Consider the following 27462-nt stretch of genomic DNA (forward strand, 5'->3'; position numbering starts at 1 on the left):
TGCTTCACTGCCTGTGAAGCGACTCCCCTGCAGGTGGAGAACCGGGGGCTCTAATTGGGATCCTTACGCCGCTGGTCCTTGCACTTTGTGCCGCCTGCACTTAACCTGCTGTGCTACTGCCCGACTCCCCCTTTTCTTTTTTTTTAACCAGAGCCCTGCTCAACTCTGGCCTTTGGTGGTACAGGGGAGTGAACCTGAGACCTCAGAGCCTCAGGCATAAGAGTCTTTTCTGCATAATCATTATACAACCTGCCACCTTAGATGTTTCTTCAATAGGTTCATGGTGACTAATAACAGTTTTAAAAAAAAGCGACTTGTTTAGTTTAGAGAAATTCTAACACACTGGAGAATTGAATAGCACAGTGCACACCCCCCACACCCCCCACTCCCAGCTACAGATTTCAAGGACCTACACAACAACAACATACTGGCCATCTCAGGTCAGCAGAAGCAGAACCTCTCATTGCTTAATGTTTCCCAGACCAGACTCACTGAACCCCAATATCATTTTAATTGATTTTTTTTTCCCCTCCAGGATTATCGCTGGAGCTCAGTGCCTGCACTACGAATCCACTGCTCCTGGAGGCCATTTTTTTTTTTTTTCTATTTTGTTGTTGTTAGATAGGACAGAGAGAAATTGAGAGAGGAGGAAAAGACAAAGAGGTGGAGAAAGGGGGTTGGGCGGTAGCGCAGCGGGTTAAGCACACATGGCGCAAAGCGCAAGGACCACCTTAAAGATCCCAGTTCGAGCCCCCAGCTCCCCACCTGCAGGGGGATCTCTTCACAAACAGTGAAGCAGGTCTATAGGTATCTATCTTCCTCTACCCCTGTCTTCCCTTCCTCTCTGTTTCTCTCTGTCCTACCCAACAACAATGACAGCAATGACAATAACAATCACAATAACAATGATAAAACAAGGGCAAAGGAGACAGCATAATGGTTATGCAAACAGACTCTCATGCCTGAGGCTCCTAAGTCCCAGGTTCAGTCCCCTGCACCACCAGAAGCCAGAGCTGAGCAGTGCTCTGGTGATTCTTTGTGTGTGTGTGTCTCTGCATCTCTCTCCAAAATAAAATTAATAAAATTTTAAAAAGTGTTTTTTTTTTTTTTGCAGAGTAACTTTTTTTTAAATATTTGTTTATTCTCTTTTGCTGCCCTTGTTGTAAAAAAAAAAGTTTTTTAAAAAGGGCAACAAAAGGGGGGAAATAGCCTCCAGGAGCAGTGGATTTGTGGTGCAGACACCAAGCCCCAGCGATAACCCTGGAGGCAAAATAAATAATTAAAAATAAATTTAAAAAAGTTTAAATGGGGGAAAGAAAGATACTTGCAAACCTGCTTTACTGCTTGCAAATCAACCCCCCTGCAGGTGGGGAGCTAGGGGCTTGGCTCAAGCTAGGGGCTCAATCTAGGATCCTTGCACTTATCCTTGCACTTCATGCTATGTGCACTTAACCCAGTGTGTTACCACTTGGTTCCCCTTAAATTGATTTATTTATGAAAGAGAACCAGACATCACTCAGGCACACTCAATGCCCAGGGATCCTACTTGGGACCTTATGCTTGAGATCCAGTACTTTATCCACTGTACCATAGTATCTCTCCTATCACTCAAATACTTGTGTTTGGATATTGAGCACATTTTTTTTTTCCTCCAAGGTTATTGCTGGGCTCAGTGCCTGCACCATGAATCCACAGCTCCTGGAGGCCATTTACCCCCCTTTTGTTGCCCTTGTTGTTGTAGCCTCGTTGTGGTTATTATTACCATTGTTGATGTTGTTTGTTGTTGGATAGGACAGAGAGAAATGGAGAGAGGAGGGGAAGACAGAGAGGGGGAGAGAAAGATAGACACCTGCAGACCCGCTTCACCGCCTGTGAAGCGACTCCCCTGCAGGTGGGGAGCTGGGGGCTCGAACCAGGATCCTTACGCCGGTCCTTGCACTTTGTGCCACGTGCACTTAACCCACTGCGCCACCGCCCGACCCCCTATTGAGCACATTTTTAAAAAATTATTTTAATGAGAGAGACACACAGAGAGACCAGAGCACTGTTCAGTTCTGGCTTATGGCGGTGCTGGAGGTATAACTTGGGACCTTTGCTGCCTCAGGCTTGACAGGCTTTTTTCAGACCCACTAGGTTGTCTCCTTAGCCCCATATTGGGCACGTTGATACAGATATTCTCAGGCTGAGTGGAGAGGACTTGACAAGAGGATGCCCTCTGGGCTCTGTGCCACCCCCCCCCCCCCGCCTCTCCCTGCCAATCTCTGTGGGGAAATGGACCTAAGCAAAGAGGAACCCTCCAGTCTGATCACTGGGAGGGAGCTGTGTGCCCTCCCCAAGAGAGAACCCCCTCATCGGGCTGGCACAAGAGGGGCCCCAGGCATAATGAAGAAGAAGCCGCAAGTGGCATGAGTGAAGCAACTTGCCTAAACCCCAAAGAGCCCCTCAAGGGGAACCGGTAAGAACATGAGGAGGCTAGTGGGTTAGTCATCTGGTAGCTGTGGGTGTGCCAGACAGACTTCCCGGAAACTGGGGAGAGTCTAACCATGGGAGGTGGTGCCACTACTTGGCAGGAGTCAAGGCTGGATCAAGCACCACTGTACTTGGGGTTCTGCTCGGGTCGTATGGGGAAGGCCACTTAGGGCACCACTTCCTCCTGCTGCTCCCTGCCCAGGTGGGACTCGGAGTGTGAGGGGACAAAATCAATTGCGACCTGCCTGCCCCGCTGGGTGTGTCTCTACTACCCCGAGCCGGTCCTACCAGCCCAGCCCAGCCCCTAAGAGCAGGCAGCACCAGGAAACCAGCTCAAGGCAGCTTTGGGAGCCACCATCACCGAGAGCACAGGTAGGGGCTTCCCAAGAGAATTCTCTCAGAAATGAGGAGCATGGGGCAAGGAGTAGAGGAGGGTGGCCACAGGCCCTGGAAAACTTTTTCGGGGGGATAGGCAGAGAGAGGAAAAGAGACCACTGCACTCAAACTTCTTCCAGTGAGGTGGGGGGCGGCTTGAACCTGGGTTGTACACATGGCAATGCAGTGCACTATCCATGTGAGCTATTTTGTCATCCCTGGAAACCCTTTTTGAATAGTGAGGGGCAAGCTTCAAGGAGCTGCCTCTGGCAGACTGCTTCCCAGACAGAGCCAGGGGAGGCAGCTTGCTGCACCTTTGGGTGACCAACCCTCTGAAGCTTGGAGCCCCCTCCTCATGGGGGTGTCCTGGGGAGGCTATGTTCTCCCTTCCACCCTGAGGCATTCCTCTCCTACCAGGTTGGACTCTAGGCTGCTCAGGGACACTCTAGAGGGCCATGTAGAAACTGTTTCCATTTCCCAAGCCCTCTACTTGCTATGTGTCCATTCCCTGCTAATGGGGATCACTGGCACAAGAGGGTCCCAGCTAAGGCACCTTTCAATGGGATCTTCTAGAAGCTCTCTAATGTCCCCGTAGCCTTGACATTCTCAGTGCTGATCCCTCAGAGGACAGAGACACAAGGGTGCTGAGACTTTGTATCACACCCCTGAGGGACCCAGAGACCTCCCACCACATTGTCATTTGGGCTTCCTCCAGCATGAGATGCAGTGTAGCCCTGGGAGGACAGGAAGGGCAGGATGGGGATGGGAGCAAGGGGAGGTGGGCATGTCTTTCTGGGAGCCTTACCTGTCCTGGCTCTGGCCAACAGCCTTCCCCACCCTATCAGCCCTGTTGTCACCTTCCGGTAGCCCACACCTACAAGGAAGAGACCGAAAGGGTGAGTGGGTGACTGGTGCCTGAGGTCAGAGCAAGGTTAACCAGGCCAAGAGGTCCTTGGAGATTTCTCTAAGTCAGGACCCCAACACATGGTAAGAGAAGGCCCTTGGGGCCCAGGTCTGGGGAGAGGGCATTCTGCCTGGGAGATTTCTGTTTCCTGCTCTTCTAGCTCTTGGAAGGACCCACACACACAGGAAAAGACTCCTGCCTTCTCCCTGACAGAATAGCCTGGGAGGAAGAATGGTGATGGAGAAGCAGGAGCAGGCTGAGGTGGGAAGGATGGAGATCTGGGCTGGTGAACTGGGCAGCCAGCACAAGGAGGAGCCAGGATGGAGATAAGACACAGCTCTGTTCCAGGGACTCTCTCCTCAGGGGAAAAACAGGCCCCCGGGGCCCAGCAAAATAGCTCACTTGGATCCTGTGCTGCTTTGCCGTATGCTCGACCCAGGCTCTGGCCTGGCCTTCACTGCATTGAAGGAAGACCTGGTGCTGTGGTCTCTTCCCTTCTCTCTGCCTCTCTGTCTGGGGTGGGGGGGGGGGGGAGGCAGGAGCAATGAGTCCCCAGAATCCAAAGAAGGAAGGAAGGAAGGAAGGAAGGAAGGCAAGCAGGCAGACATGCTCCACATACTTCAGTCCAGACCCAGGAAAAGCTGATGCCAGGGTTCATCCAGGGCCCCAAAGCCAGCGCAGAGACAGAACTTGTCACACAGCCCCCAGATTGTGGGGAGCTGTTGCTGGCAGTCCAGCCCAGCACTGCTCCATCTGGGGAGTCTGGAAATGCAGATACCAGAAGGAACATCCTCTCTGTCCTCTCCCTTTTCTCCTCCCCAACCCCACACTGTGCTATTTGCTGTTCATCCTGCAGCAGAGGAAGCGGGTCACTAACCACTCTCCGTTGCTCACTCCAGGAGTGGTGTGTAGGCTGATCAGGCCACCTCTCCCAGCTGTGGACTCCAGGCTTTTAAAGTGATGCTAGCATTCACCCTCAGCTCCTGGGGGGGGGGGGGGGGGCAGGGGGAGAAGAGAAGGAGGAGGGGAAGGAGGAGGAGAGTTTAGCTTCCTCCTCTGTAAACTTCCTCTGCAGAACCACTTAGCCCATCTGGGACTCCCATCCTCCCACCCTCAACTGGAGTGACCAAGGTGTCTGGCCACGACTGTCCTTGTGATACAGTGAAGGCTTCCCAGTTCTGCAGTGTGTGTTTGTGTGCAGGGCAGCTGAGCTCTGCCTACAGAGACATTTGTAGACATACTTTACAGACCCACCAGGAACAGTTCTGTGTGTTTGCAAGTTTGTACCTAAGTATCAGAGTCATAGCAGTTTATGGAGCCAAACCAATTGTAATTAAGAAAGTGACGACCTTCCCCTGACAGAGTAAGAAAAAGAATCAAGAAAGACAGCAAGGTAGTATGGGGGCTGGGGGGAGAGACAGAGAAAGTGGCAGGCAGGCTGAAGCTGAACAAAGATGAGGCAGCAGGGTTGGTGAAATAACTCACTTGAATAGTGCACTGCTTTGCTGTGTGTTTGATGTATGCTTGAGCTTGGCTTCCACTGCACTGAAGGGAGCTTGAGTGCTGTGGCCTCTTTCTGAGTGTGTGTGTGTGTGTGTGTGTGTGTGTGTACATCTCTAGGAAGGAAGGAAGGAAGGAAGGAAGGAAGGAAGGAAGGAAAGAAGGAAGGAAAGGGATGAGGGGAAAGGAAAGAAAGAAAAGGAGAAAAGGAAGAGAGAGGGGCTGTGGTGGTGGTGGCACACCTGGTTGAGTGCACATGGTACAATGCACAAGGATCTGGTTCAAGCCCTCTGGTCCCCACCTGCAGTGCAGGGGGAAAGCTTCACAAATGGTGAAACAGAGCTGCAGGTGTCTCTTTGTCTCTCTCTCTCTCTCTATCTCCCCTTTCCTCTCAATTTCTGGCTATCTCTATCCATTAAATAAAGATAATACAGGCAGGGGTAGATAGCATAATGGTTATGAAACATATGGTTATTAAACAGACTCTCATGCCTGAGGCTCCAAAGTCCCAGGTTCAATCCCCTGTACCACCATAAGCCAGAGCTGAGCAGTGCTCTGGTTAAAAAAATATATATAATAATAATAATAATAATAATAATAATAATAAAGATAATACATTTAGAAAGAAAGAAAGAGAAAGGGAAGAGGGCCGAGTGGTGGCACAACTGGTTGAGTGCACATGTTACAATGCTCAAGGGCCTGGGTTCAAGCCCCCAGCCCCCACCTGCAGGGGGAAAGCTTCGTAAGTGGTGAAGCAGGGCTTCAGGTGTCTCTCTGGCTCTCTCCCTCTCAGTTACCCCCTTCCCTCTCGATTTCTGGCTGTCTCTATCCAAATAAAGATAATTTTAAAAGAAAAGAAAAGGAGGAGTCGGGCAGTAGCGCAGCGGGCTAAGCACACATGGTGCAAAGCGCAAGGACCAGTGGAAGGATCCCGGTTTGAGCCTCCGGCTCCCCACCTGCAGGGGAGTCGCTTCACAGGCGGTGAAGCAGGTCTGCAGGTGTCTGTCTTTCTCTCCCCCCCTCTGTCTTCCCTTCCTCTCTCCATTTCTCTCTGCCCTAACAACGACAACATCAGTAACAACAACGAGAAAACAACAAGGGCAACAAAAGGGAATAAATAAATAAATCTTTTAAAAAAAGAAAAGAAAAGGAAGGGAGAAAGGAAAAAAGAGGGGACTGCTTCCTCTCCCTGTGACTCTGCCCTGTCCCCAGTCTGCCATCCTTTCTCTTCAGTGCCCATCTAAGGGAGAAGTAAGGGGGGGGCAGTTGGTGTAGAGGAGAGAGGGCAAGCATTTGGGAGGAAGGCATGGGAGCCCTGCAGCCAGGGCAACTGAGGAGGGAAGTAGCTACACGCTTGGGCTTGCTGGTGTGTAAGCAGTGTGGTTTGTGGCATGTCCCTGCCTGTGTGTACTGCCATCCTTGCTCTTCAGAGCCTGGCCTGGGGTACTGTGTGTTCCTCTGTGTGGATATGTGCTCTGAGAGCTACTTCCCTTTCTTTACTCCTTCCTTCCTTCCTTCCTTCCTTCCTTCCTTTCTTTCTTTCTTTCTTTCTCTCTTTCTCTCTTTTCCTTCCCTTCCTCCACACTTCCTCCCTCCCTCCTGCCTTCCCTTCCTCCCTATCTTTTCTTTCTTCCCTTTCTCCTCCTTCCTTTGTCCCTTTCCATTTCATTGATCAGACCACTGCTCAGCATTGGTTATTTATTTGTCTTTCTAGTTTTTTTCTTTATTATTATTATTATTTTTTTGCCTCCGGAGTTATCACTAGGGCTCGGTGCCTGCACTATGAATCTATTGCTCTTGGAGGCTATTTTTTCCCTTTTGTTGCCCTTGTTGTTTATTGTTGTTATTATTGTTGTTATTGCTGTCATTGTTGTTGGATAGGACAGAGAGAAATGGAGAGAGGAGGAGACAGAGAGGGGAGAGAGAAAGATAGACACCTGCAGACCTGCTTCACCGCTTATGAAGTGACTCCCCTGCAAGTGGGGAGCCGGGGGCTCCAACCGGGATTCTTAACACAGGTCCTTGCACTTTGCGCCATGTTTGCTAAAACTGCCGTGCTACTGCCTGGCCCCCTAAATTTAAAAAAAATATTAATTTATTTATTCCCTTTTTCTGCCCTTGTTGTTTTATTGTTGTTGCAGTTATTGATGTCGTTGTTGGATAGGACAGAGAGAAATGGAGAGAGGAGGAGAAGACAAAGAGGGGGAGAGAAAGATAGACACCTGCAGACCTGCTTCACCGCTTGTGAAGTGACTCCCCTACAGTTGGGGAACTGGGGTCTGGGGTCTTGAACCAGGATCCTTACGCCGGTCCTTGTGCTTTGCACCACCTGCACTTAACCCGCTGCACTACCACCCCACTGCTGTGTCTTTCTAGTTTTTATGTGGTGCCAGGAGATTGAAACCAGGGCCCCAGACATTCAAGGCATGAAGCAACTGACAGTCACTTCTGTGACCCTGTCTCACTTTGTGTCAGGATGTTGCTGCGAGGGCAGGGGCTGTGTTGGCTCTTTCTCTGACCCAGTTATACAAACATTTGTGTATCATGTGTGTGCTGAAGCTGGGAAGGGGACACCTTGGCACCTCTCTACCTGCACTGGATCCTTCACATCCGTGGACAGTGTCCAGTATGGCGGGAGGCTGTGTTTTCTCTGAGTGTGGGGGTACTATCAATAAAGTCCTGAAAAATAGAAAATCCTGCAGGCAGTCCTCCTTTTTTTTTTTTCCTTTATTGGGAGATTAATGTTTTACATTCAACAGTAAATACAATAGTATGTACATGCATAACATTTCTCAGTTTTCCACATAACAATACAACCCCCACTAGGTCCTCTGACATCCTTTTCCAGGACCTGTATTTATTCTCCCACCCACCCACCCCCGAGTCTTTTACTTTAGTGCACCTTTTTTTTTTTTTTCTAGGGCAGGGGCCGGTTCACTTGTGTTTCCTCCCAGCAGGGCAAGGCAGAGCTGCTGCCTCCCACCTCTAGATCCCTCTTTCCACTTCCTGTTTGCCTCCATTCTGGCAGTTTTCCCCCATCTTTGCCATCTGGTCTGGCACTGCGCCCGAACAGTTCCAGAGACAGGAGCCCCAGGGAAGCAGGCAGATGGGGTGGGGACCAGAGCAGGGCCTGACTGCTCTCAACATTCCACTCAGCACTTGCTCATAAGCCATTTGCTGTGAATCTGTCAGAAAGGGATGACTTTCGGACACATAGGCACTGAGCTATGAAACAAAGGAGAACACCTCACCTGCATTACTGAACCATTCCTAACTTGACCTTGAAGTAGTAGTTCAACTGATACATTTTGGTCTGTTTGGCATTGTAAAAAATGTATTTAATAATGAGAGGAGAGATAGAGAATCAGAACATCACTCTTGCATGTTCCATGCCTGGATCAAACTCAGGCCTTCATGTTTATTTGTTGTTGTTTATAAAATGGAAACACTGACTAGACCATAGGATGAGAGGGGTACAATTCCACACAATTCCCACCACCAGAACTCTATATCCCACTCCCTCCCCAATAGCTTTCCTATTCTTTAACCCTCTTGGAGCATAGACCCAGGGTCATTATGGGATGCAGAAGGTGGAAGGTCTGGCTTCTGTAATTGCTTCCCCAGTCAACATGGGCATTGACAGATTGACCCATACTCCCAGCCTGTCTCTCTCTTTCCCTAGTGGGGCAGAGCTCTGGGGAAGTGGAGCTCCAGGACACATTGTTGGGGTCATCTGCCCTGGGAAGTCTGGTTGGCCTCATGGTAGTTTCTGGAACCTGGTGGCTGAAAAAAGAGTTAAGATATAAAGCAGAACAAATTGTTGGCTAATCATGAACCTAAAGGCAAGAATACTGCAGATGAAGATTTGGGGTCTTCACTTTGGAAAAAACTAGTAGGTCTATTTTAGGTATATTCCAAGGGGACCATGACCATACTAGTTTTTGGCCTCATATTTTAAAAAATATTTATTTGTTCCCTTTTGTTGCCCTTGTTGCTTTATTGTTATAGTTATTGTTGTTGTTACTGATGCATTGTTGTTGGATAGGACAGAGAGAAATGCAGTGAGGAGGGGAAGACAGAGAGAAGGAGAGAAAGATAGACACCTGCAGACCTGCTTCACTGCCTGTGAAGTGACTTCCCTGCAGGTGGGGAGCTGGGGGTCTGAACCGGGATCCTTATGCCGGTCCTTGTGCTTTGCGCCACCTGTGATTTGGCCTCATTTTTAAAAAATTTTTTATTTATTTATTTTTCTTTTTGTTGCCCTTGTTGTCTTTTTTATAGTTGTTATTGTTTTTATTGATGTCGTCATTGTTGGATAGGACAGAGAGAAATGGAGAGAGGAGGGGAAGACAGAGAAGGAGAGAGAAAGACACCTGCAGACCTGCTTCACTGCCTGTGAAGCAACTTCCCTGCAGGTGGGGAGTCGGGGCTGGAAATGGGATCCTTATTCTGATCCTTGCACTTTGCGCCACATGCGCTTGAAGGCCTCATGTTTTTAAGTCCAACTCCTAGCCACTATGCCACCTGCCAGGTCACATCAGTGTTTTGTGTTGTTGGTAGAAAGACTTGGGATTTTATTATTTTTTACCATTTATTTATTTATTTATTTATTTATTTATTTTACCAGACCACTCACGAATCAGCTCTGGTTTATGATAGTGTAGGGGATTAAACCTGGAAGCTTAGAGTCTCAGGCATGAAAATCTGTTTTGCATAACCATTATACTATCTCCTCAAACCAGACTTAGGATTCTCTGAAAAGAATTGTTCACTTGGGAGCCAGCAAGTAGCACACCAGGTTAAGTGCACATGGCACGAAGCACAAGAACCAGATTAAGCATCTCAGCTCCCCACCTGCAAGGGAGTCACTTCACAAGTGGTGAAGCTGGTCTGCAGGTATCTATCTTTCTCTCCCCCTCTCTGTCTTCCCCTCCTTTCTCCATTTCTCTCTGTCCTATCTAACAACAACAGCAATAATGGCAACAACAACAACAAAATAGAAAAAATGGCCACTAAGGAGCAGTGGATTTGTAGTGCAGGCACTGAGCCCCAACAATAATTCTGGAGGCTAAAGGGGAAAAAAAATGAACTGTCCACTCAGCAGTCCATCCATCTATACATCCATCTAATATCTACTGTGTGCCTCCTAGTTGTAAGGCACTGTTGATGCTCTAAGTAGTGGTTAAGAGTGATAAAGTGAGAGGCCAGGCAGTGGTGCACCTGTAAGCATGTTACCATGCACAAGGACCAAGGTGTAAGCCCCTGTCTCCGCCTGTAGGGTGGTGGTGGAGGGGAAGCTTCACAAACAGTGAAGCAATGCTACTGCAGGTGTCTTTCTTTCTCCCACTCCATCTCCCCTCCCCTCCCCTTCCTCTCTTTTCTGTCTGTTTCTATCCAATAAATTATACACACACACACACACACACACACACACACACACACACACACACACACACACGGTGATAAAATGTGAGTCGATGGAAATGACTCAACTGGGACATAAACAAACTTTCCTGCCTGAGGTTTCTGGTTCAAACCCTTGCACTGCATGTACTGGAGTGATGCTCTGGGTGTGCGTGTGTCAGAGGTGAACCTGCTTTCCATGCCAATGACCCATGTTTGAGCCCCTGGCTGCCACAGCTCTGGAAAACGCTTTGGTGCTATAGTATCTCTCCATTTCCCTATCTGTTTCTCTCTGTCTCTCACTTTTTAAAAAATGTTTTTTAATTTATTTTCTTTTTGTTGCCCTTGTTTTTTTATTGTTGTTATAGTTATTATTGTCATTGTTTATCTCTCACTTTCTATCTGAAAAAAAAATCTAAGAGTGGAAAGTCCCAGTGAGGACAAAAAAGAATGACAGTGTTGCTGAAATTATAGTATAAACTAGTAATGAAGTTTTTAAAGATTATTATTAGTAATAGAGTTTTATTAGAGCACTGCTCATCTCTGGTTACAATAGTGCTGGAGATTGAACTTGGGACCTTTGGTGCTTCAGATATATAACCATTATGTTATCTCCCCAGCATGGTATTCAAATTGTATTGCATGGGTCTAGGATGTGGTGCAGTGGAAAAACTATTGGACATTCAAACATGAGGTCCTGAGTTCTATGTCCAGCACTGCATGTGCCAGAGCCACATACTATACTAGTTCTCTCTTTCCCCCCTCTCTCTATCCTTTCCATAATAAAAAGTAAAGTCTCCACCTACAAGAGGGAAACTTAACAAGTAGAAAAGCAGGGCTGCAGGTGTCTCTGTCTCTCTCCCTCTATCTCCCTTGCTCTCTATCTCTACCCAAATAAATATTAAAATAAAAATTAAATATTTAAAATAAAAATTTGAATTAATTAATTGGGTAGAAACAGAGAAATTGAGAGGGAAGGGGGAAGATAGGGACAGAGACAGAGAGATACCTGCAGCCCAGCTTCACCACTCGTGAAACTTTCCCCTTGCAGGTGGGGACCAGGGTTTGAATCTGGATCCTTGTGCAGTGTAATGTGTAATGTGTTGCTGAACCAGGTGTATCACCACCCGGCCCCCAATAATAATTTTTTTTAACTCTAATGCAGGTTGTTGCCAGACATATCTTTTAAGGAACATGGGCTTTAGAAAAGGGAGAGATTTTATTGACTTATGGGGGAAAGCAGGAGAGAGAGAGAACCAGAGCATCACTCTGGCACATGGGGTGCTGGGGCTCAAACACAGTACCTCAAGCTTGAGAGTCCAACACTTCAAATCTTGCACTGCTCCACCATTTATGACTTTTACTTTTTCATTCTCTCTTTCTTTCTTTCTCTCCTCCTTTCTTTCCTTCTGTCTTTTTTTTTTTCTTTCTTCCTTTCTTTTTCCAGTCAGGAAACACATGATTATACATGCAAGCTTTCACTGCTCTGGGCTGCTTTTTCTGGAGAGCTAGAGAAAAGATACTACAACACCAAAGCTTCCTTTAGTGCCATAACCTCCCATATGGCACAGGGGCTTAAACCTGGGCTGTGTGCATGGAAAACTATGGCCCTTGCCTGGTGAGCTCTCAATGATCGTTTTCTTTTCTCGTCATTCTCATGCTTTTAATGTTCATTTATTAGAGAACAAGAGTCAGAGTGTCAGTGACACATGTGCTGCTCAAGCCCAAACCCACTACCTTACACTTGTGAGTTCAGTGCTCCATCCACTGTTTTACCTCCCACGCCACAGTTTTGTTTTAATATTATTTATTTATTTTGGATAAAAGAGAGAAAATTTGATAGGGAAGGGGGGTAGAGACAGAGATAGCTATCTAGCTAGTTACTGGCAACAATGAAGCCCCTCATCCCTTTCAGGTAGAAACTGGGGGCTTAACCTCTGGTCCTTGTAACTGTAATGTGTGTGTTGAACAGGTGCACCACCACCCAGGCACTAGATCATTGTTTTTGTTCTTTTTGCGCAATGCCAGAAATTGAATCTGGGCATCATTCACGATGCCCCCTAAGTCAGTTCCCTAGCACCACACATTGATTTTATTTTATCTATTTATTTTTTTTTGTCATCTCAGATTTTTATCTTCTGTTGCAGACATGACTAGGAGATATATACAATGCTTATACAAATGTATATATTACATATACATGTAACATGTTGACTTTAATGATGTACCCGCTGAGAATTATGTAATGCTACAATGAAACATTCAATTTTTTTTTTTTTTTTGCCTCCAGGGTTATTGCTGGGGCTCGGTGTCTGCACTACGAATCCACTGTTCCTGGAGGCCATTTTCTCCATTTTTGTTGCCATTGTTGCTGTTGTTATAGTTGTCATTGCTGTTGTTGTTATTGTTGTTGTTGGATAGGGCAAAGAGAAATCAAGGGGAAGACAGAGGGGGAGAAAGAGATAGACACCCGCAGACCTGCTTCACTGCTTGTGAAGCGACGACCCCCCCGCCGCAGGTGGGGAGCTGGTGGCTCAAACCAGGATCCTTACACTGTTCCTTGCTCTTCATGTCATGTGGGTTTAACCCGCTGTGCTACCACTGAGCTTACAACGTTCAATTTTTTAAAATATTTATTTATCTATTTATTTATTTATTAATGAGAAAGATAGGAGGAGAGAGAGAAGGAACCAGACATCACTCTGGCACATGTGCCGCCGGGGATTGAACTCAGGACCTCATGCTTGAGAGTACAGTGCTTTATCCATTGTGCCACCTCCCGGACCACACAATGTTCAATTTTTTTAAGGAAGAAAAATTGAAGAAGGATAAAGGAAGTGTGTTATTTTAAAAAGGATATATATCAGTTGAACAAATGAGGAAGTAAAATGTTTACAGGGAAGTGAGGAGCGTGGAGCTCAAAAGTCCCAGGTTCACGCCAGAGCTAAGCAGTGCTCTGATAACAAATAAACAAACAAAGCTCAGCAATGGTTTTTTAATGTCCACAGATACAGATTTTTTAAATTATTAATTTAGAGAGAAAATGAAAGAAGAGAGCAGCAGAACACTGCTCAATTCTGGCATAAGGTGGTGCTGGAAACTGAACCTGTGACATGGAGTTTCAGACATGAAAAATAGTATCTAACAGCCTGAGCTGTCCTTCCAGGTCTGGATCTGGATTTTCACAGCTTTCCGTGAAAGACCAAGGGCCCTATGTAACTCATATGCCACCCACCACCCCTTCTTTCTAGAAGCAGCCCAGGACAGATTGGACTTTGGAGCTGGGCAGTGCTGTGTTTCAATCCTGACTTCATTCCTTACTGACTCTGCTCTTCTCAACTTTTATCTCCTTTCCTGTAAAAACAAAGCTAAGCATCAACCTGAACAGGCTGTCTGAGCTTGGGTGACTATGCACATACAACCCCCTTGGGTGCAATGCTCGGTCACTGGGTGCTAGCTATTAGTTATCACCCAGCAGTTACAGAGCTGGGTGCCCAGCCAGGATTCAAAGATGAGTAAGTCACAGTCCATGGCCCCTCCCTCCAGGAGCACCCAGTCAACTGGGAGTGGCAGGAGAGCTGGTTATAGCACAGGTGTGACACAGCCACATACAGAGCTCTGGAAGCTCAGATGAGGAGGCTGCACCCGTCTGGAGCTGAGGGAATCTGAAAAGGCCTCTCAAGCCCTGAGAAACAGCCAAGTTTGCCAGTTCTAGATTGGGAGGGAAGGCAGCATGTGCTGAAAGTATAAGGTATGTGCAAAATGATGACTAGTTTGGTTATGACGGGACCAAAGGCGCGTGGAGGATGGGCCAGGGGAGGGCTGTCAGGAAAAGAACCTGATTTCATTTCCTCATCAGCATGTTTAAGCCCTATTTCGTGCTATTTCTGTTGTTGAAAGTACTGTTTCAGTGGCCTGGGAGGTGGCATAATAGATAGAGTGTTGGACTGTCAGGCTTTTGAGGCCCTGGATTCTAGTTCCAACATCGGATGTGCTGGAGTGATATTTTGGTTTTCTGTCTCTCTCTCTCCCAATTTTTTTTTTTTTTTTACTTTGCTTTTTACCAAAGCACTGCTCAGTACTGGCTTATGTGGTAATGAGGATTGAACCTGGAACCTCCAAGTCTCTGGCATGAATGTCATTTGCATAACCATTATCTCCCCAGCTCTGTAAAAAAAAAGGGGGGAAAGGGGATGTGCGATGGTACACCCATTTGAGTGCAATGTTAAAGCACCCGTTCCCCACCTATAGGGGGAAACTTCATCAGAGGTGAAGTAGCAGCAGGTGTCTCTCTCTACCTCTCTCTTCACAATTTCTCTTTCTCCTATCTAATAAATACATTTATTAATTAAAATTTAAAAACTGGGGGCCAGCAAAATAACTCATTTGGACAATGTGTTGTTTTGCCATGTGTGTGAGTGTGACCCAGATTCTAACCAGGCCTCTACATCATAGAAGGAAGCTTCAGGGCTGTGGTCTCTTTAACTTTCTCTCTGCCTCTGTCCCCCCCCAAAAAAAAATCAAGAGTCAGGTGGTAGCGCAGCGGGTTAAGCCCATGTGGCACAAAGCTCAAGGACTGGCATAAGGATCCCAGTTCAAGCCCCCGGCTCCACACCTGCAGGGGAGTCACTTCACAGACGGTGAAGCAGGTCTGCAGGTGTCTATCTTTCTCTCCCCCTCTCTGTCTTCCCCTCCTCTCTTCATTTCTCTCTGTCCTATCCAACAACAACAACAACAATAAAAAAACAACAAGGGCAATAAAAGGGAATAAATAAATATTTTTTAAAATCCTAAAATAATAAATAAACCTTAAAATATTTTAAAATGTAGTGGTCCAGGAGGTGGTGCAGTGGATAAAGCATTGGATTCTCAAGGTTCTGAGTTCAATCTCTGGCAACATATGTACCAGAGTAATGTCTGGTTCTTTCTCTCTCCTATCTTTCTCATAAATAAATAAATTATTTTAAATATTTAAATATGTAAAAGATAGTGGTATTTTGTAAAGGAAATGTTTTTCATTCACATTTTACTGTTCTACCAAAGGCCTTACTAATCTTAAATAGCTGCTAGCCATTGTTGAAGAGAGAGCAGTAGAATAAGAGTCCACAGGGACTGGGTGGAGGCATACACAGTTATCATGCCCAAGGACTTAGTTTCAAGCCCCTCACTTGAGGGGGACTCTGCACAAGTGGTGAAGCAGTGCTGCAGGTGTCTTTCTCCCTATCTCTTCTTTCCCTCTTGATTTCTCTGTCTCTAACCAATTAAATAAAAAGTATTAAAATGGTGCAAGAGGTGGTGCAGTGGTAAAGCACTGGACTCTCAAGCATGAGGTCCCAAGTTCGATCCCCAACAACACGTACCAGAGTGATGTCTGGTTCTTTCTCTCTCCTACTTTCTCATTAATAAATAAAAATAAATTTAAAAACATATATTAAAAATTTAAAAGCCCCAGGGGTTGGGCAGTAGCGCAGCGGGTTAGGCGCACATGGCACAAAGTGCAAGAACCTGTGCAATGATCCCAGTTCGAACCCTGACTCTCCACCTGTAGGGGCGTCACTTCACAAGCAGTGAAGAAGGTCTGCAGGTGTCGTTCTCTCCCCCTCTCTATCTTCCTCTCCTCTCTCCATTTCTCTCTGTCCTATCCAACAATAACGACATCAACCACAACAACGATAATTCTTTTTAATTTTTATTCATTTATTTATTTGCTTCCGGGGTTATTGCTGGGGCTTGGTGCCTGCACTACGAATCCACTGCTACTGGAGGCTACTTTTCCCATTTTGTTGTCCTTCTTGTTGTGCTGTTGTAGTTATTATTGTTGTTGTTATTGATGGGATCCTTATGCCAGCCCTTGTGCTTTGCACCATGTGCGCTTAACCCACTGCGCTACCGCCCAGCTCCCAATTAAAAAAAAGTTTAAAGCCCCCAAAAGGGACCAAGCTCACCTGGTAGAATACATGCTTGACCATGTGTGAGGAGCCAGCTTTGAGTCCTTGCAGCACATGGGCAGCACCAAGAATGGAACCAGGAAAGTCCATGGATGGTGGAGCATTGCTGTGATGTCTTTCTTCTCTATCACACACACACACACAAAGTAAAGTCCATGGTGAGGAAAGCTTGCTATAGTCAATTTTATAGCTTAGTTTTGTATAGGGCAGGGAGAGAGCAAAATGGTTCTGCAAAAGCTCTGGGGTCCTAGATGCAATCCCCTGTAACACCATAAGCCAGAGCTAAGCAGTGCTCTGGTATCTGTCTCTCTCTCTCTCTCACCTTCTATCTGTTTTTTTTTAATTAAGTTATTTATTTTCCTTTTTGTTGCCCTTGTTGTTTAACATTGTTGTGGTTATTAATGTCGTTGTTGTTGGATAGGACAGAGAGAAATGGAGAGAGGAGGGGAAGACAGAGAGGAGGAGAGAAAGATAGACACCTGCAGACCTGCTTCACCGCTTGTGAAGCGACTCCCCTGCAGGTGGGGAGCCGGGGGGCTCGAACTGGGATCCTTACGCCGGTCCTGGCGATTTGCGCCACGTGCGCTTAACCCGCTGCGCCACCGCCCGACTCCCCTTCTATCTGTTTTTAAGATAAAATAAATATTTTTAAAAACTGACTTAGTTCTATGTAAAAAGTTCAGGCAGTTTATTGTCTTGGTATACTTGTTCAGAATCTCTGGACAACTCTCTCTAGGATGGCATTTGGTATTAGGAAGATAGCATAAAGATCATGCAAAATGGCTCATGACTGAGGCACTGCTGCCTCAGATTCAATCCCAGCACCATCACAAATGAGAGCTGAGAAATGCTGGGGGGTGGGGGTGGCAGGAGGCATGGGGGAGCCATCTGAAGGGGCTGTGGAGGTGGCAGAGATGTAGGTTCCTTTTGTGCATGAGGATTTGGGTCTCAATCCCACCACAATATGAGAGCAACACAGTCAAAAGCAAGTGGAATTCTGTGGATGGTGAGGCAGTGCTCCATGCTCTTGCTTTTCTCTCCTCCAGCTTTCTCTCTGTGTGTCTCTGCTTCTCTCCTTCTCATAAAACAATATAAATTTGGAACAGGAGGTGATTCAACAGTAGAATTTATACCTAAGACATTGGGTTCAGCCTCCATCACTGCATTAAAAAAATACATTTGAGGGGCCGGGTGGTGGCGCATCTGGTTGAGTGCACGTATTACAATGCTCAAGGACCCAGGTTCAAGCCCCCGTCCCCATCTGCAGGAGGAAAGCTTTGTAAGTGGTGAAATAGTGCTGCAGGTGTCTGTCTCTCTCCCTCTCTATCACTCTCTTTATTTCTGGCTGTCTCTATCCAATAAATAAACAAAACAAAAAATGCATTTGAGGGGGCCAGGGCATATATGGCATATATGGATTCAAGCACCCATAGTACTATGTACAAGGACCCACACAAGGAACTGGGTTTGAGCCCACACTCCCCACCTGCAGTAGGAAGGCTTCACAAGCGGTGAAGCCAGTCTGCTGGTATCTATCTATCTCTCCCTCCTCTCTCAATTTCTCTCTGTCCTATCGAATAAAGTGGGAAGGAAAAAAGAAAAAAAAATGGCTGCCAGCAGCATAGATTTGTAGTGCTGGCATTGAGAAAAAAAAAAAACAAAAACAGCATTTGAACCCATTTTAAATTATTTTACTAGTGATTTAACAATGATTAACAAGATTGTAGGGTAAGAGGGATACAATTATATGTAATTCCTACCACCAGAATTCTGTATCCCATCTCTTCCATTGGAAGCTTCCCTATTATTTATCCCTCTGGGAGTGTGGACCAAAATATTATTATTATTTTTGCTGCTGTTGTTGTTATTGTTATTGCTGCCATTGTTGTTGGATAGAACAGAGAGAAACTGAGAGAGGAGGGGAAGACAGAGAAGGGGAGAAAAGATAGGCACCTACAGACTTGCTTTCACAGCCTATGAAGCGACCCCCCTGCAGGTGGGGAACCGGGGGCATGAACCAGGATCCTTATGTCCATCCTTGCACTTTGTGCCATGTGCGCTTAACCTGCTGTGCCACCTCCTGGCTCCCTGGACCAAAATTCTTTATAGGGAGCAGAAGGTGGGAAGTCTGGCTTTCTTAATTGCTTCTCCACTGAGCATGGTTGTTGGCAAGTCAATCCATACCCCCAGTCTTCCCCTAGTTGGGTAGGGCTCTGGGAAGGTGAGGTTCCAGGACACATTGGTGAGGTCATCTGCCTAGGGAAGTCAGGATGGTGTCATGGTAGCCTCTACAACTTGGTGGCTGATAGGTGATTCGATATAAAGCTGGAAAAATGTTTAATAAACAGGAACCTTAAGGTTAAGAATAAAGCAGATGGGACTAAGGATCTTCGTATGGGAAGAAGCTAGGAAGTCTATTTTAAGTATATTCCAATGGGGCCCAGGACTTTAGTAGTTTTTGCTTGAACCCAATAGCTAACATTCAGGTGGGCTATGAGTATTGTCTGGGAAGACAATGTCAAGAGTTGAGAACAGAACTAGAAAGCTGGGCCAGGGCAGAGTAACTCTAAAATATAAGGAAAGTATAAACACTGTTAACTGATCTAGGGCTCAGACCTATTCATAGTTAACACAGGAGCCTGTGTAATCTCTGCATCCCCGTGAATCTGAGCTCATAGTCCATGGTCACAGCTAGGAACATTGTAGACTGCACTCATTTCAGGACTAGTCTTACTCAAGTGGCAGAGTATGTTGACCCAACCTCCCTTTGGAGAGTCGAGGAGTCCCTACTATTGCTGTTCTACATTGAGGGCAAGCTCCTGTAGATGTCCATAAGATGCATAGCCATTATACTATCTACCCCACCCCATGTTAGCATTTTAAAGCAATAGCCAAAAGGTGGAAAACCACAGGTAACCAGTGGTCCAGGAGGTGGTGCAGTGGATAAAGCATTGGGCTCTTAAGCATGAGGTCCTGAATTCAGTCCCTGGCAGTACATGTGCCAGAGTGATGTCTGATTCGTTCTCTCTCCTTCTATCTTTCTAATTAATAAACAAAATCTTAAAAAAAAAAAAAAAAAAACAGGTAACCACCAACAGATTGATGGACTAAATGCAAAAAGTATGCATACATTATCTACTATGGGAGGTATTATATAACCATAAAGAGAATATAATTTTAATACAGAGTACAACAGGAGTGACTCTTGAAATCCTTATATCTGCTCTTCTGCCGTGTCGGGCCGGGCGGGTGGCTGAGCGTTGGTCGCGGACTTCCGGCAGGTCGTGGTACTCCGGAGCTGCAGCAATGGCCGGCAGGCTGTGGTGCAAGGCCATCTTCGCGGGCTACAAGCGCGGCCTGCGCAACCAGCTGGAGCACACGGCGCTGCTGAAGATCGAGGGCGTGTGCGCGCAGAGACATAGACTTCTACCTGGGCAAGAGATGCGCCTACGTGTACAAGGCCAAGAACAACACGGTGACACCGGGTGGGAAGCCTAACAAGACCAGAGTGGTCTGGGGAAAGGTGACGTGGGCTCACGGCAACAGCTCACGGGATATGGTGCGCGCCAAGTTCAAGAGTAACCTTCCTGCCAAGGCCATCGGGCACAAGATCCAGGTGATGCTGTACCCATCAAGGATTTAGAATTACTGAAAAATAAATAAAATTATAGAATTGTAAAAAAAAAAAAAAAAAGAAGAAAAGAAAAAAGAAAACCTTATATCTAAGTGAAATAAACCAGGCACAGAAGGACAGTACTTGAATTCACCCACAGGATATCTAGGATAAGTGAATTCATTAGAAACTGAAAGAAGAATTGAGGTCACTAGAGGGCTAGGGAATAGAGGAAGATGGGCAGTTATTACCTAATAGGTATAGAGTTGTTGCTTGGGGTGACAAAAATGTTCTAGAAATAAAGGTTGGGAGATGGCTCACTAGGTAAATCGAACACTTTATCATCTCTCCAGAACCTGGGTTCAAGTCTGTGACTACCACATGGTTGCATCATGCAAACAAGAAGCTTCCTGAACAGTGGCATCTCTCCTCCCTGTCTCTGCCTCCTACCTTTATCTGGGAGAAAAAAAAGTTTTGAGTGATGGTTAGGAATACTGTGGCTGGGAGTTGGGTGGTAGCGTAGCGGGTTAAGGGCACGTGGCGTAAAGCGCAAGGACCCGCGTGAAGATCCCGGTTTCAGCCCCCCGACTCCCCACCTGCAAGGGAACCACTTCACAGGCGGTGAAGCAGGTTTGCAGGTGAAGATCTTTCTCTCCCCTTCTCTGTCTTCCCCTCCCCTCTCTATTTCTCTCTGTCCTATCCAACAACGACAACAATAACTACAACAATAACAAGGGCAACAAAAAGGGAAAATAAATTTTTAAAAATTATATAAAAGGAATACTGTGGCTGTATCTAAAACCAATGAATTATATACTTGAAAATTATTCACTACTGTTGAATGTAAAACATTAATTCCCCAATAAAGAAATAAATTTAAAAAAATTATTCACATGGTCAATTTTTTGTTAAAAAGATGTACTTGTGAGGGCGAGGGCTAGACAGAACCAGAGCATCACTCTGGCACAGGTAGTACCAACTATTGCACTCAGGACCTCATGCCTGAGAGTCCAAAGCTTTGCTTTATCCACTGTGTCCCAGGAGAGCCAATAAAATTATACATTTGTAAAACTATTTCTAGACAGGTGAAGGATAGAGAGAAAGGGAGAACACAGCAGCAGAGTCCTTTGATGCAGTGGGGGTTGGGTTCAAACCTGGGTTGACAAAGCAGCACACTATCCAGGTGAGCTACTCTGTTTATGAGAATGGGAGGGAGAAAGATAAAGAACCAGAATTTGGTATCTCATGCTAACACTCTGTCTGCTGTACCACCTCCTCGGTTGCTAAAATGGAAAATTTTCAACAATGAATTCTCTCTCTCTCTCTCTCTCTCTCTCTCTTACACACACACACACACACACACACATGCATACACGCACGTGCACAAGCACACACACACACACACACACACACACAGATATTAGATGGCCTGTGAGAGTGTGGTAGAGGTGGCTTCTCTGGCTGGGTTGGCATCCAGGTAGATGGATCTCGAGACTACAACCTGTTCTCTGTCTCCCAGATACAGCAGCTAAAGTCTGCTCACACCACCCCTGACCAGCCCCAGCACGTTTCTCTCCCTTACTTCACTGTGGGGCTCTCTGCAGTTACGGCCCCCTTGAGCTGGCTCACCCAACCACCACCTCTCCCCATCACAGAAGCACATCTAGGAGGCTCCCTAGTCAGTCAGACCCGTTAGGGATGCACTTGGAAAAATTCAGCCACAGTGGTCTGGGAGTTAGTGTAGTGGATAAAGCATTAGATTCTCAAGCATGACGTTCTGAATTCAATTCCCAGCAGCACATGTACCAGAGTGATGTCTGGTTCTTTCTTTCTCTCTCTCCTCCTATCTTTCTCATTAATAAATAAATAAAATCTTAAAAAAGAAAGAAAAAAATTCAACCATAGAGCCTCACCCACCCATCCATCCAACGCCACCATTGGACCACACTGGTGCAGAGCAACCTGTGAGTGAGCACTTCCTTAAGGCCTCAGCTCCACTTAGGAAGCTGATGATGAGCCAGTCAAACTGAAACTGGGAGGAGTTGGGGGTGGGGGTGGATACAGCCAAATTCCCAGCCTGGCCACAGTGGGTGTTTCTGAGTGAGCCTGGGATACTGTCCCGTATCAGGTGTTTGAACTTTATTCTCAGATAAGGGAGAGCGGGCGCAGCACCTGTTCTAGGGGAGTTGTCCTCCCACCTGACATTGTACCTACTTACTTGGACTTTGTTATCTGTCTCCCTTCAATGAAAAGTGAGGTAGGTGGGGCCTTTGCTTTCTGCACTGCTGTCAACATACTTGGGACCTTCCAAAGCATCAGCAAGTATTTGGAGAAGGAAAGGATGGAGAGAGATTGTTGAAAAAAAAAAACGTGTGGGGAGGGAAGGCTAGGAAGACAGCATAGTGGTTATGCACATGACTTTCATGCTCTGTGATCTCAGGCTCAATCCCCAGCACCACCATGAGCCAGCCCTGAACAGTGCTTTGCTCTCTCTGTATATCTCATTTCTTTAAAAAAACAAAACAGGGAGCCGGGCGGTAGCGCAGTGGGTAAGCGCATGTGGCAAGAAGCCCAAGGATAGGTGTAAGGATTCCAGTTCGAGCCCCCGGCTCCCCACCTGCAGGGGCGTCGCTTCACAGGCGGTGAAGCAGGTCTGCAGGTGTCTTATCTTCCTGTCCCCCTCTCTGTCTTCCCTTCCTCTCTATTTCTCTCTGTCCTATCCAACAACAACGACATCAATAACAACAGTAGTAACTACAACAACAATAAAAACAAGGGCAACAAAAAGAAAAATAAGTATTACCAAAAAAAAAAAAAACAAACCTGTGAATCAAGAGATGGCTCATTCATTGGGTAGAGGACACACTTTGCCAAGTGTGAGGACCTGGGTTCACGCCCCTAGCCACCACATCGGAGCGCCTTGCAAAGGGCAGGCTGTGGTGTGTCTCCTTTCTTCCTCTTTATCACTGTTTCTGTCACCCTCTGTCAGGAAAAGAAAGAAAACAACTCTGCCCGAAGAGGTGGAATCTCTCAGGGATGAAACCCTGGTGGCAACAAATAGAACACCAATTTGAGTACTTTATTATTTTAATTAATTTTACCAGAGCACTGCCCTCCTCTGGCTAATGGTAGTGAGTGGGATTGAACCTGGAACTTTGGAGCTTCAAGCACATGAGTCTCTTTGCATAACCATTAGGCTATCTACCCCCAAATTATTTTTTTTATTTCTTTATTGGGAAATTAATGTTTTACATTCAACAGTAAATACAATAGTTTGTACATGCATAACATTCCCCATATAATACATTTCCCATATAATACAAGCCCCACTAGGGCCTCTGTCATCCTTCTTGGACCTGTATTCTCCCCACCCACCTACCCCCACCCCAGAGTCTTTGGTGCGATACGCCAAATTTATTATTTTCTAATAAGCATATATCATCTTTAGTCTAATAGCCTAGTACAGTAGGAACTCCTTTTTTAAAAAAAAATTATATTTATTTATTCCCTTTTGTTGTCCTTGTTGTTTTATTGTTGTAGTTATTATTGATGTTGTTGTTGTTGGATAGGACAGAGAGAAATGGAGAGAGGAGGGGAAGACAGAGAGGGGGAGAGAAAGACAGACACCTGCAGACCCGCTTCACTGCCTGTGAAGCGACTCCCCTGCAGGTGGGGAGCCGGGGGCTCGAACCGGGATCCTTATGCCAGTCCTTGCACTTTGCGCTTAACCCGCTTCGCTACTGCCCGACTCCCACTCTTTTTTTTCCCTTAAAAATCTGTTAATTGGGCAGAGGGTAGATAGCATAATGGTTATGCAAACAGACTCTCATGTCTGAGGCTCCAAAGTCCCAGGTTCAATCCCCAGCACCACCATAAGCCAGAGCTGAACAGTGCTCTGGTAAAAGAAAAAAAAAATCTGTTTATTAATGAGTGTAATGCAATACTGAGAATCAAACTCAGGACCTCATGCTTGAGACTCCAATACTTTATCTGTTGCACCACTGCACCCATTCCTTTTTACACAGGTAAGGAGGTTCAGAGATTAATTAACCTTTCAGAGGTCAAACTGTTAAGCAACTGAGGAAGCCAGCCCCCCCAGACTCTAGGTGCAAGACATTTAATACTGGATTTTGTTGGTCATGCTGTAGACTCTGGTCGGATGGGTGGTGGGGAAAAGATCTGAGAGTGACATAAAACAAGAGGGTAGGTAGTCTGTTGAACTAGGTGAACATTTATTTGTGGTTTGATATTGTGTTGTGTTTGTTGTGTTGTGTTATGTTGTATTTTACCAGAGCACCACTCAGCTCTAGATTATGGTTGTGATGGATATTGAACCTGGGACCTCAAAACCTCAGGCATGACAATCTTTTGCAGAACTATCTCCAAAAAAAAAAAAAAAAGTGTCTTGCTACCTAGAAGGTGGTTCAGTGGTAGAATGCAAAACTCCCATGCATGAGGTCCCAAGTCATATACCTGGTATCACATATACTAGAATAATGCTCTGGTTCTCGCTTATTAACAAATCAGGCCTAAAGAAACTGTTTAGTTGGGATAGTGGCTGCTTTGCCATGTGTGAGTCTTTGGTTTCAGCCCAGCCCCACCACACTAAAGGAAAGCCCCAACCGGGATCCTTACACAGGTCCTTGTGCTTTGTGCCACGTGCCTTAAACCACTGCGCTACTGCCCAACTCTCCCCATGTTGTGTTTTCAGTCACCCCTTCTGTCTCTAGTAAGCAAATAAATATGAATTAATTAACCAGTGTCCCAGAAGGTGGCGCAGTGGCTAAGGTTGGACTTAAAAGCATGCAGTTCCCAAATTCAATGTCCAGCACTATACGTGCCAAGGTGATGCTCTAGTGTTTTCTCTGTCTTATGTCAATAAATAGGCAAATCAATATATTTATTTATTTATTTATATCACCAGAGCACTGCTCAGCTCTAGCTTATGGCGGTGCAAGGGTCTAGAGTCTCAGGCATGAGAGTCTTTGTGCATCACCATTATGCTGTCTCTCTCACCCCAATCAATCATTTTAAAATGTGTGCTCTGGAGCTGGGGGGATAGCACAGACACCAAAGGTCCCAGGTTCAGTCCCAGCACCACCATAAGCCTGAGCTGAGCAGTGCTCTGGTAGCAAAATAAAAAAATGAAGGGATGGGGGAGATAGCATAATGGTTATGCAAACAGACTCTCATTTCTGAGGCTCCTGGGTCCCAAGTTCAATCCCTCCACCACCATAAACCAGTACTGAAATAAAAATAAAACGTGTCCTCTGCCATATCCATGTGTAATCTTGACTTCTGGCTTGGCTTCCTATTCTAGGTCTCCGCTGCTGCTGAAGCTGTAACCCACAGCACTGCCACCTCCTACCACAGCCACAGCCCTCCCCTCATGCCCGAGGTCTACCTGCTCAGGACTAGTCCCTGCGGCCCGGGCCTGGACCCCAGCGCCACGCCAGGCCCCCACCGCCGCCGCGTGTCATGATGCCCCGGGCCTAGCACACTCGCACACTTGGACACCATGTCGTGCCTTAACTCCAACAACTCCAGCTTCATCCCCGAGTGCCCCGACTACCGGACCACGCACCGCCTGCACATGGTGGTGTACAGCCTGGTGCTAGCGGCCGGGCTGCCCCTCAATGCACTGGCGCTCTGGGTCTTCCTGCGCGCGCTGCGCGTGCACTCGGTGGTCAGCGTGTACATGTGCAACCTGGCGGCCAGCGACCTGCTCTTCACACTGTCGCTGCCCTTGCGCCTGGCCTACTACGCCCAGCACCACTGGCGCTTCCCGGACCTGGTGTGCCAGGTGGCGGGCGCCATCTTCCAGATGAACATGTACGGCAGCTGCATCTTCCTGGCACTCATCAACGCCGACCGCTACGCCGCCATCGTGCACCCGCTGCGCCTGCGCCACCTGCGCCGACCCCGCGTGGCGCGCCGCCTGTGCCTGGGCGTGTGGGTGCTCATCCTGGTGGCCGCCGTGCCCGCCGCGCTGGTGCACCGGCCCTCCGAGTGCACGGCCCAAGACGGCGCGCGCGTGCGCCTGTGCTTCGAGTGCTTCAGCAACCAGCTGTGGCGCGGCCACCTGCTGCCGCTCGTGCTGCTGGCTGAGACGCTGGGCTTCCTGCTGCCCCTGGCGGCAATGCTCTACTCGTCCGCCCGCGTCTTCTGGGTGTTGGCCCGGCCCGACGCCACGCGCAGCGAGCGGCGAAGGAAGACGGTGCGCCTCCTGCTGGCCAACCTCGTCATCTTCCTGCTGTGCTTCGTGCCCTACAACACCACGCTGGCCGTGTACGGGCTGCTGCGCAGCAGCCTGCAGCCCGCCAGCAGCGAGGCGCTGGGCGCCGTGCGCCGCCTGCTCATGGTCGTGGTGCTGCTGGCCGGCTCCAACTGTGTGCTCGACCCGCTCGTCTACTACTTCAGCGCCGAGGGCTTCCGCAACACGCTGCGCGACCTCGGCGCCCCGTTGCGGGCCCCGATGCTGGCCGCCAACGAGACTCAGACTCAGCGGGCGTCCGGCCCGCGCCCCGCAGACACCCTCCACGCTGCCCGCCCGGCGCTACTCGGCCCCGACGGTCCCGGAGCCCCCTTCCTGCAGGGCCCCGAGGACTCAGGCCTGTGAGCGGCCGCAGCCCTGGCTCATCTGTGCACTGTAGGAGAGAATGTGGGTGCAAAGGATTCAGAAAACGGGAGTGGCTAGGAGAATGTGGGTGTAGGGAATGCAGGGAAGAGAAAGTGCCCTGGTGAATGTGAGCTTAGGGAGGATGGCAAGGAAAGGGGCGTGCAGTGGACTGGGCTTTGCATCTGTGGTGATGGACTACACAGGGCAGGCTCTATCACAGCCTTAACCAGTGGCCATCAGTTGGAACAAAGGGGGGTGGGTGGGGTTAAGATGCCCTTGGCGGAGCCAGAAACACACAGGAAAACAGGATGCCAGAGCAGGCAGTGGGGTCCAAGGCTCCAGCCTGCCCACAGCCAACGCAGGGCCGGGGGTCTCTGGACTCTGGGTGCTACCACCTCTCCTTTCCACTTGGGCTTCCCCTCCCCGGTATTGAGACGGAATATAAGACTATATTTGATAACAGCATAGACTTCCTTTTTTTTTTTTTTAAGACTTCTTTTATTTATTACACATGAGAGAGTATGTCACTTGAGGCAAGAAGAGAGAAACAAGTCAGACTACCACTCAGCCTGCGACCTTAGGCCTGCAGGTCTCCTACCTCTCCCCACCAACTGAGCCGCTTCTGGGCTGC

General features: G+C 47.4%; 1 protein-coding gene and 1 pseudogene across 3 annotated transcripts; both read left to right on the plus strand.

The window, feature by feature from the left end:
* Nucleotides 1–2518: 2518 nt before the first annotated feature.
* On the plus strand, nucleotides 2519–27293 carry LPAR5 (lysophosphatidic acid receptor 5). Of its 3 annotated transcripts, none has more exons than XM_007527852.2 (2): nucleotides 2519–2841; nucleotides 25533–27293. In XM_007527852.2, the coding sequence occupies exon 2, from the start codon at nucleotides 25731–25733 to the stop codon at nucleotides 26829–26831; it is 1101 nt and encodes a 366-aa protein (XP_007527914.1). In that variant the 5' UTR covers nucleotides 2519–2841; nucleotides 25533–25730; the 3' UTR covers nucleotides 26832–27293. The 3 variants fall into 3 exon arrangements, with proteins under 3 accessions (XP_007527914.1, XP_060046186.1, XP_060046185.1); XM_060190203.1 differs by lacking the exon at nucleotides 2519–2841 and adding an exon at nucleotides 3694–3831; XM_060190202.1 differs by lacking the exon at nucleotides 2519–2841 and adding an exon at nucleotides 14264–14402.
* Nucleotides 19891–20272, plus strand: LOC103117730 (large ribosomal subunit protein eL33-like; annotated as a pseudogene).
* Nucleotides 27294–27462: the final 169 nt, after the last annotated feature.

The sequence above is a fragment of the Erinaceus europaeus genome, chromosome 4, assembly GCF_950295315.1.
Source record: "Erinaceus europaeus chromosome 4, mEriEur2.1, whole genome shotgun sequence".
Classification (NCBI taxonomy): domain Eukaryota; kingdom Metazoa; phylum Chordata; class Mammalia; order Eulipotyphla; family Erinaceidae; genus Erinaceus; species Erinaceus europaeus.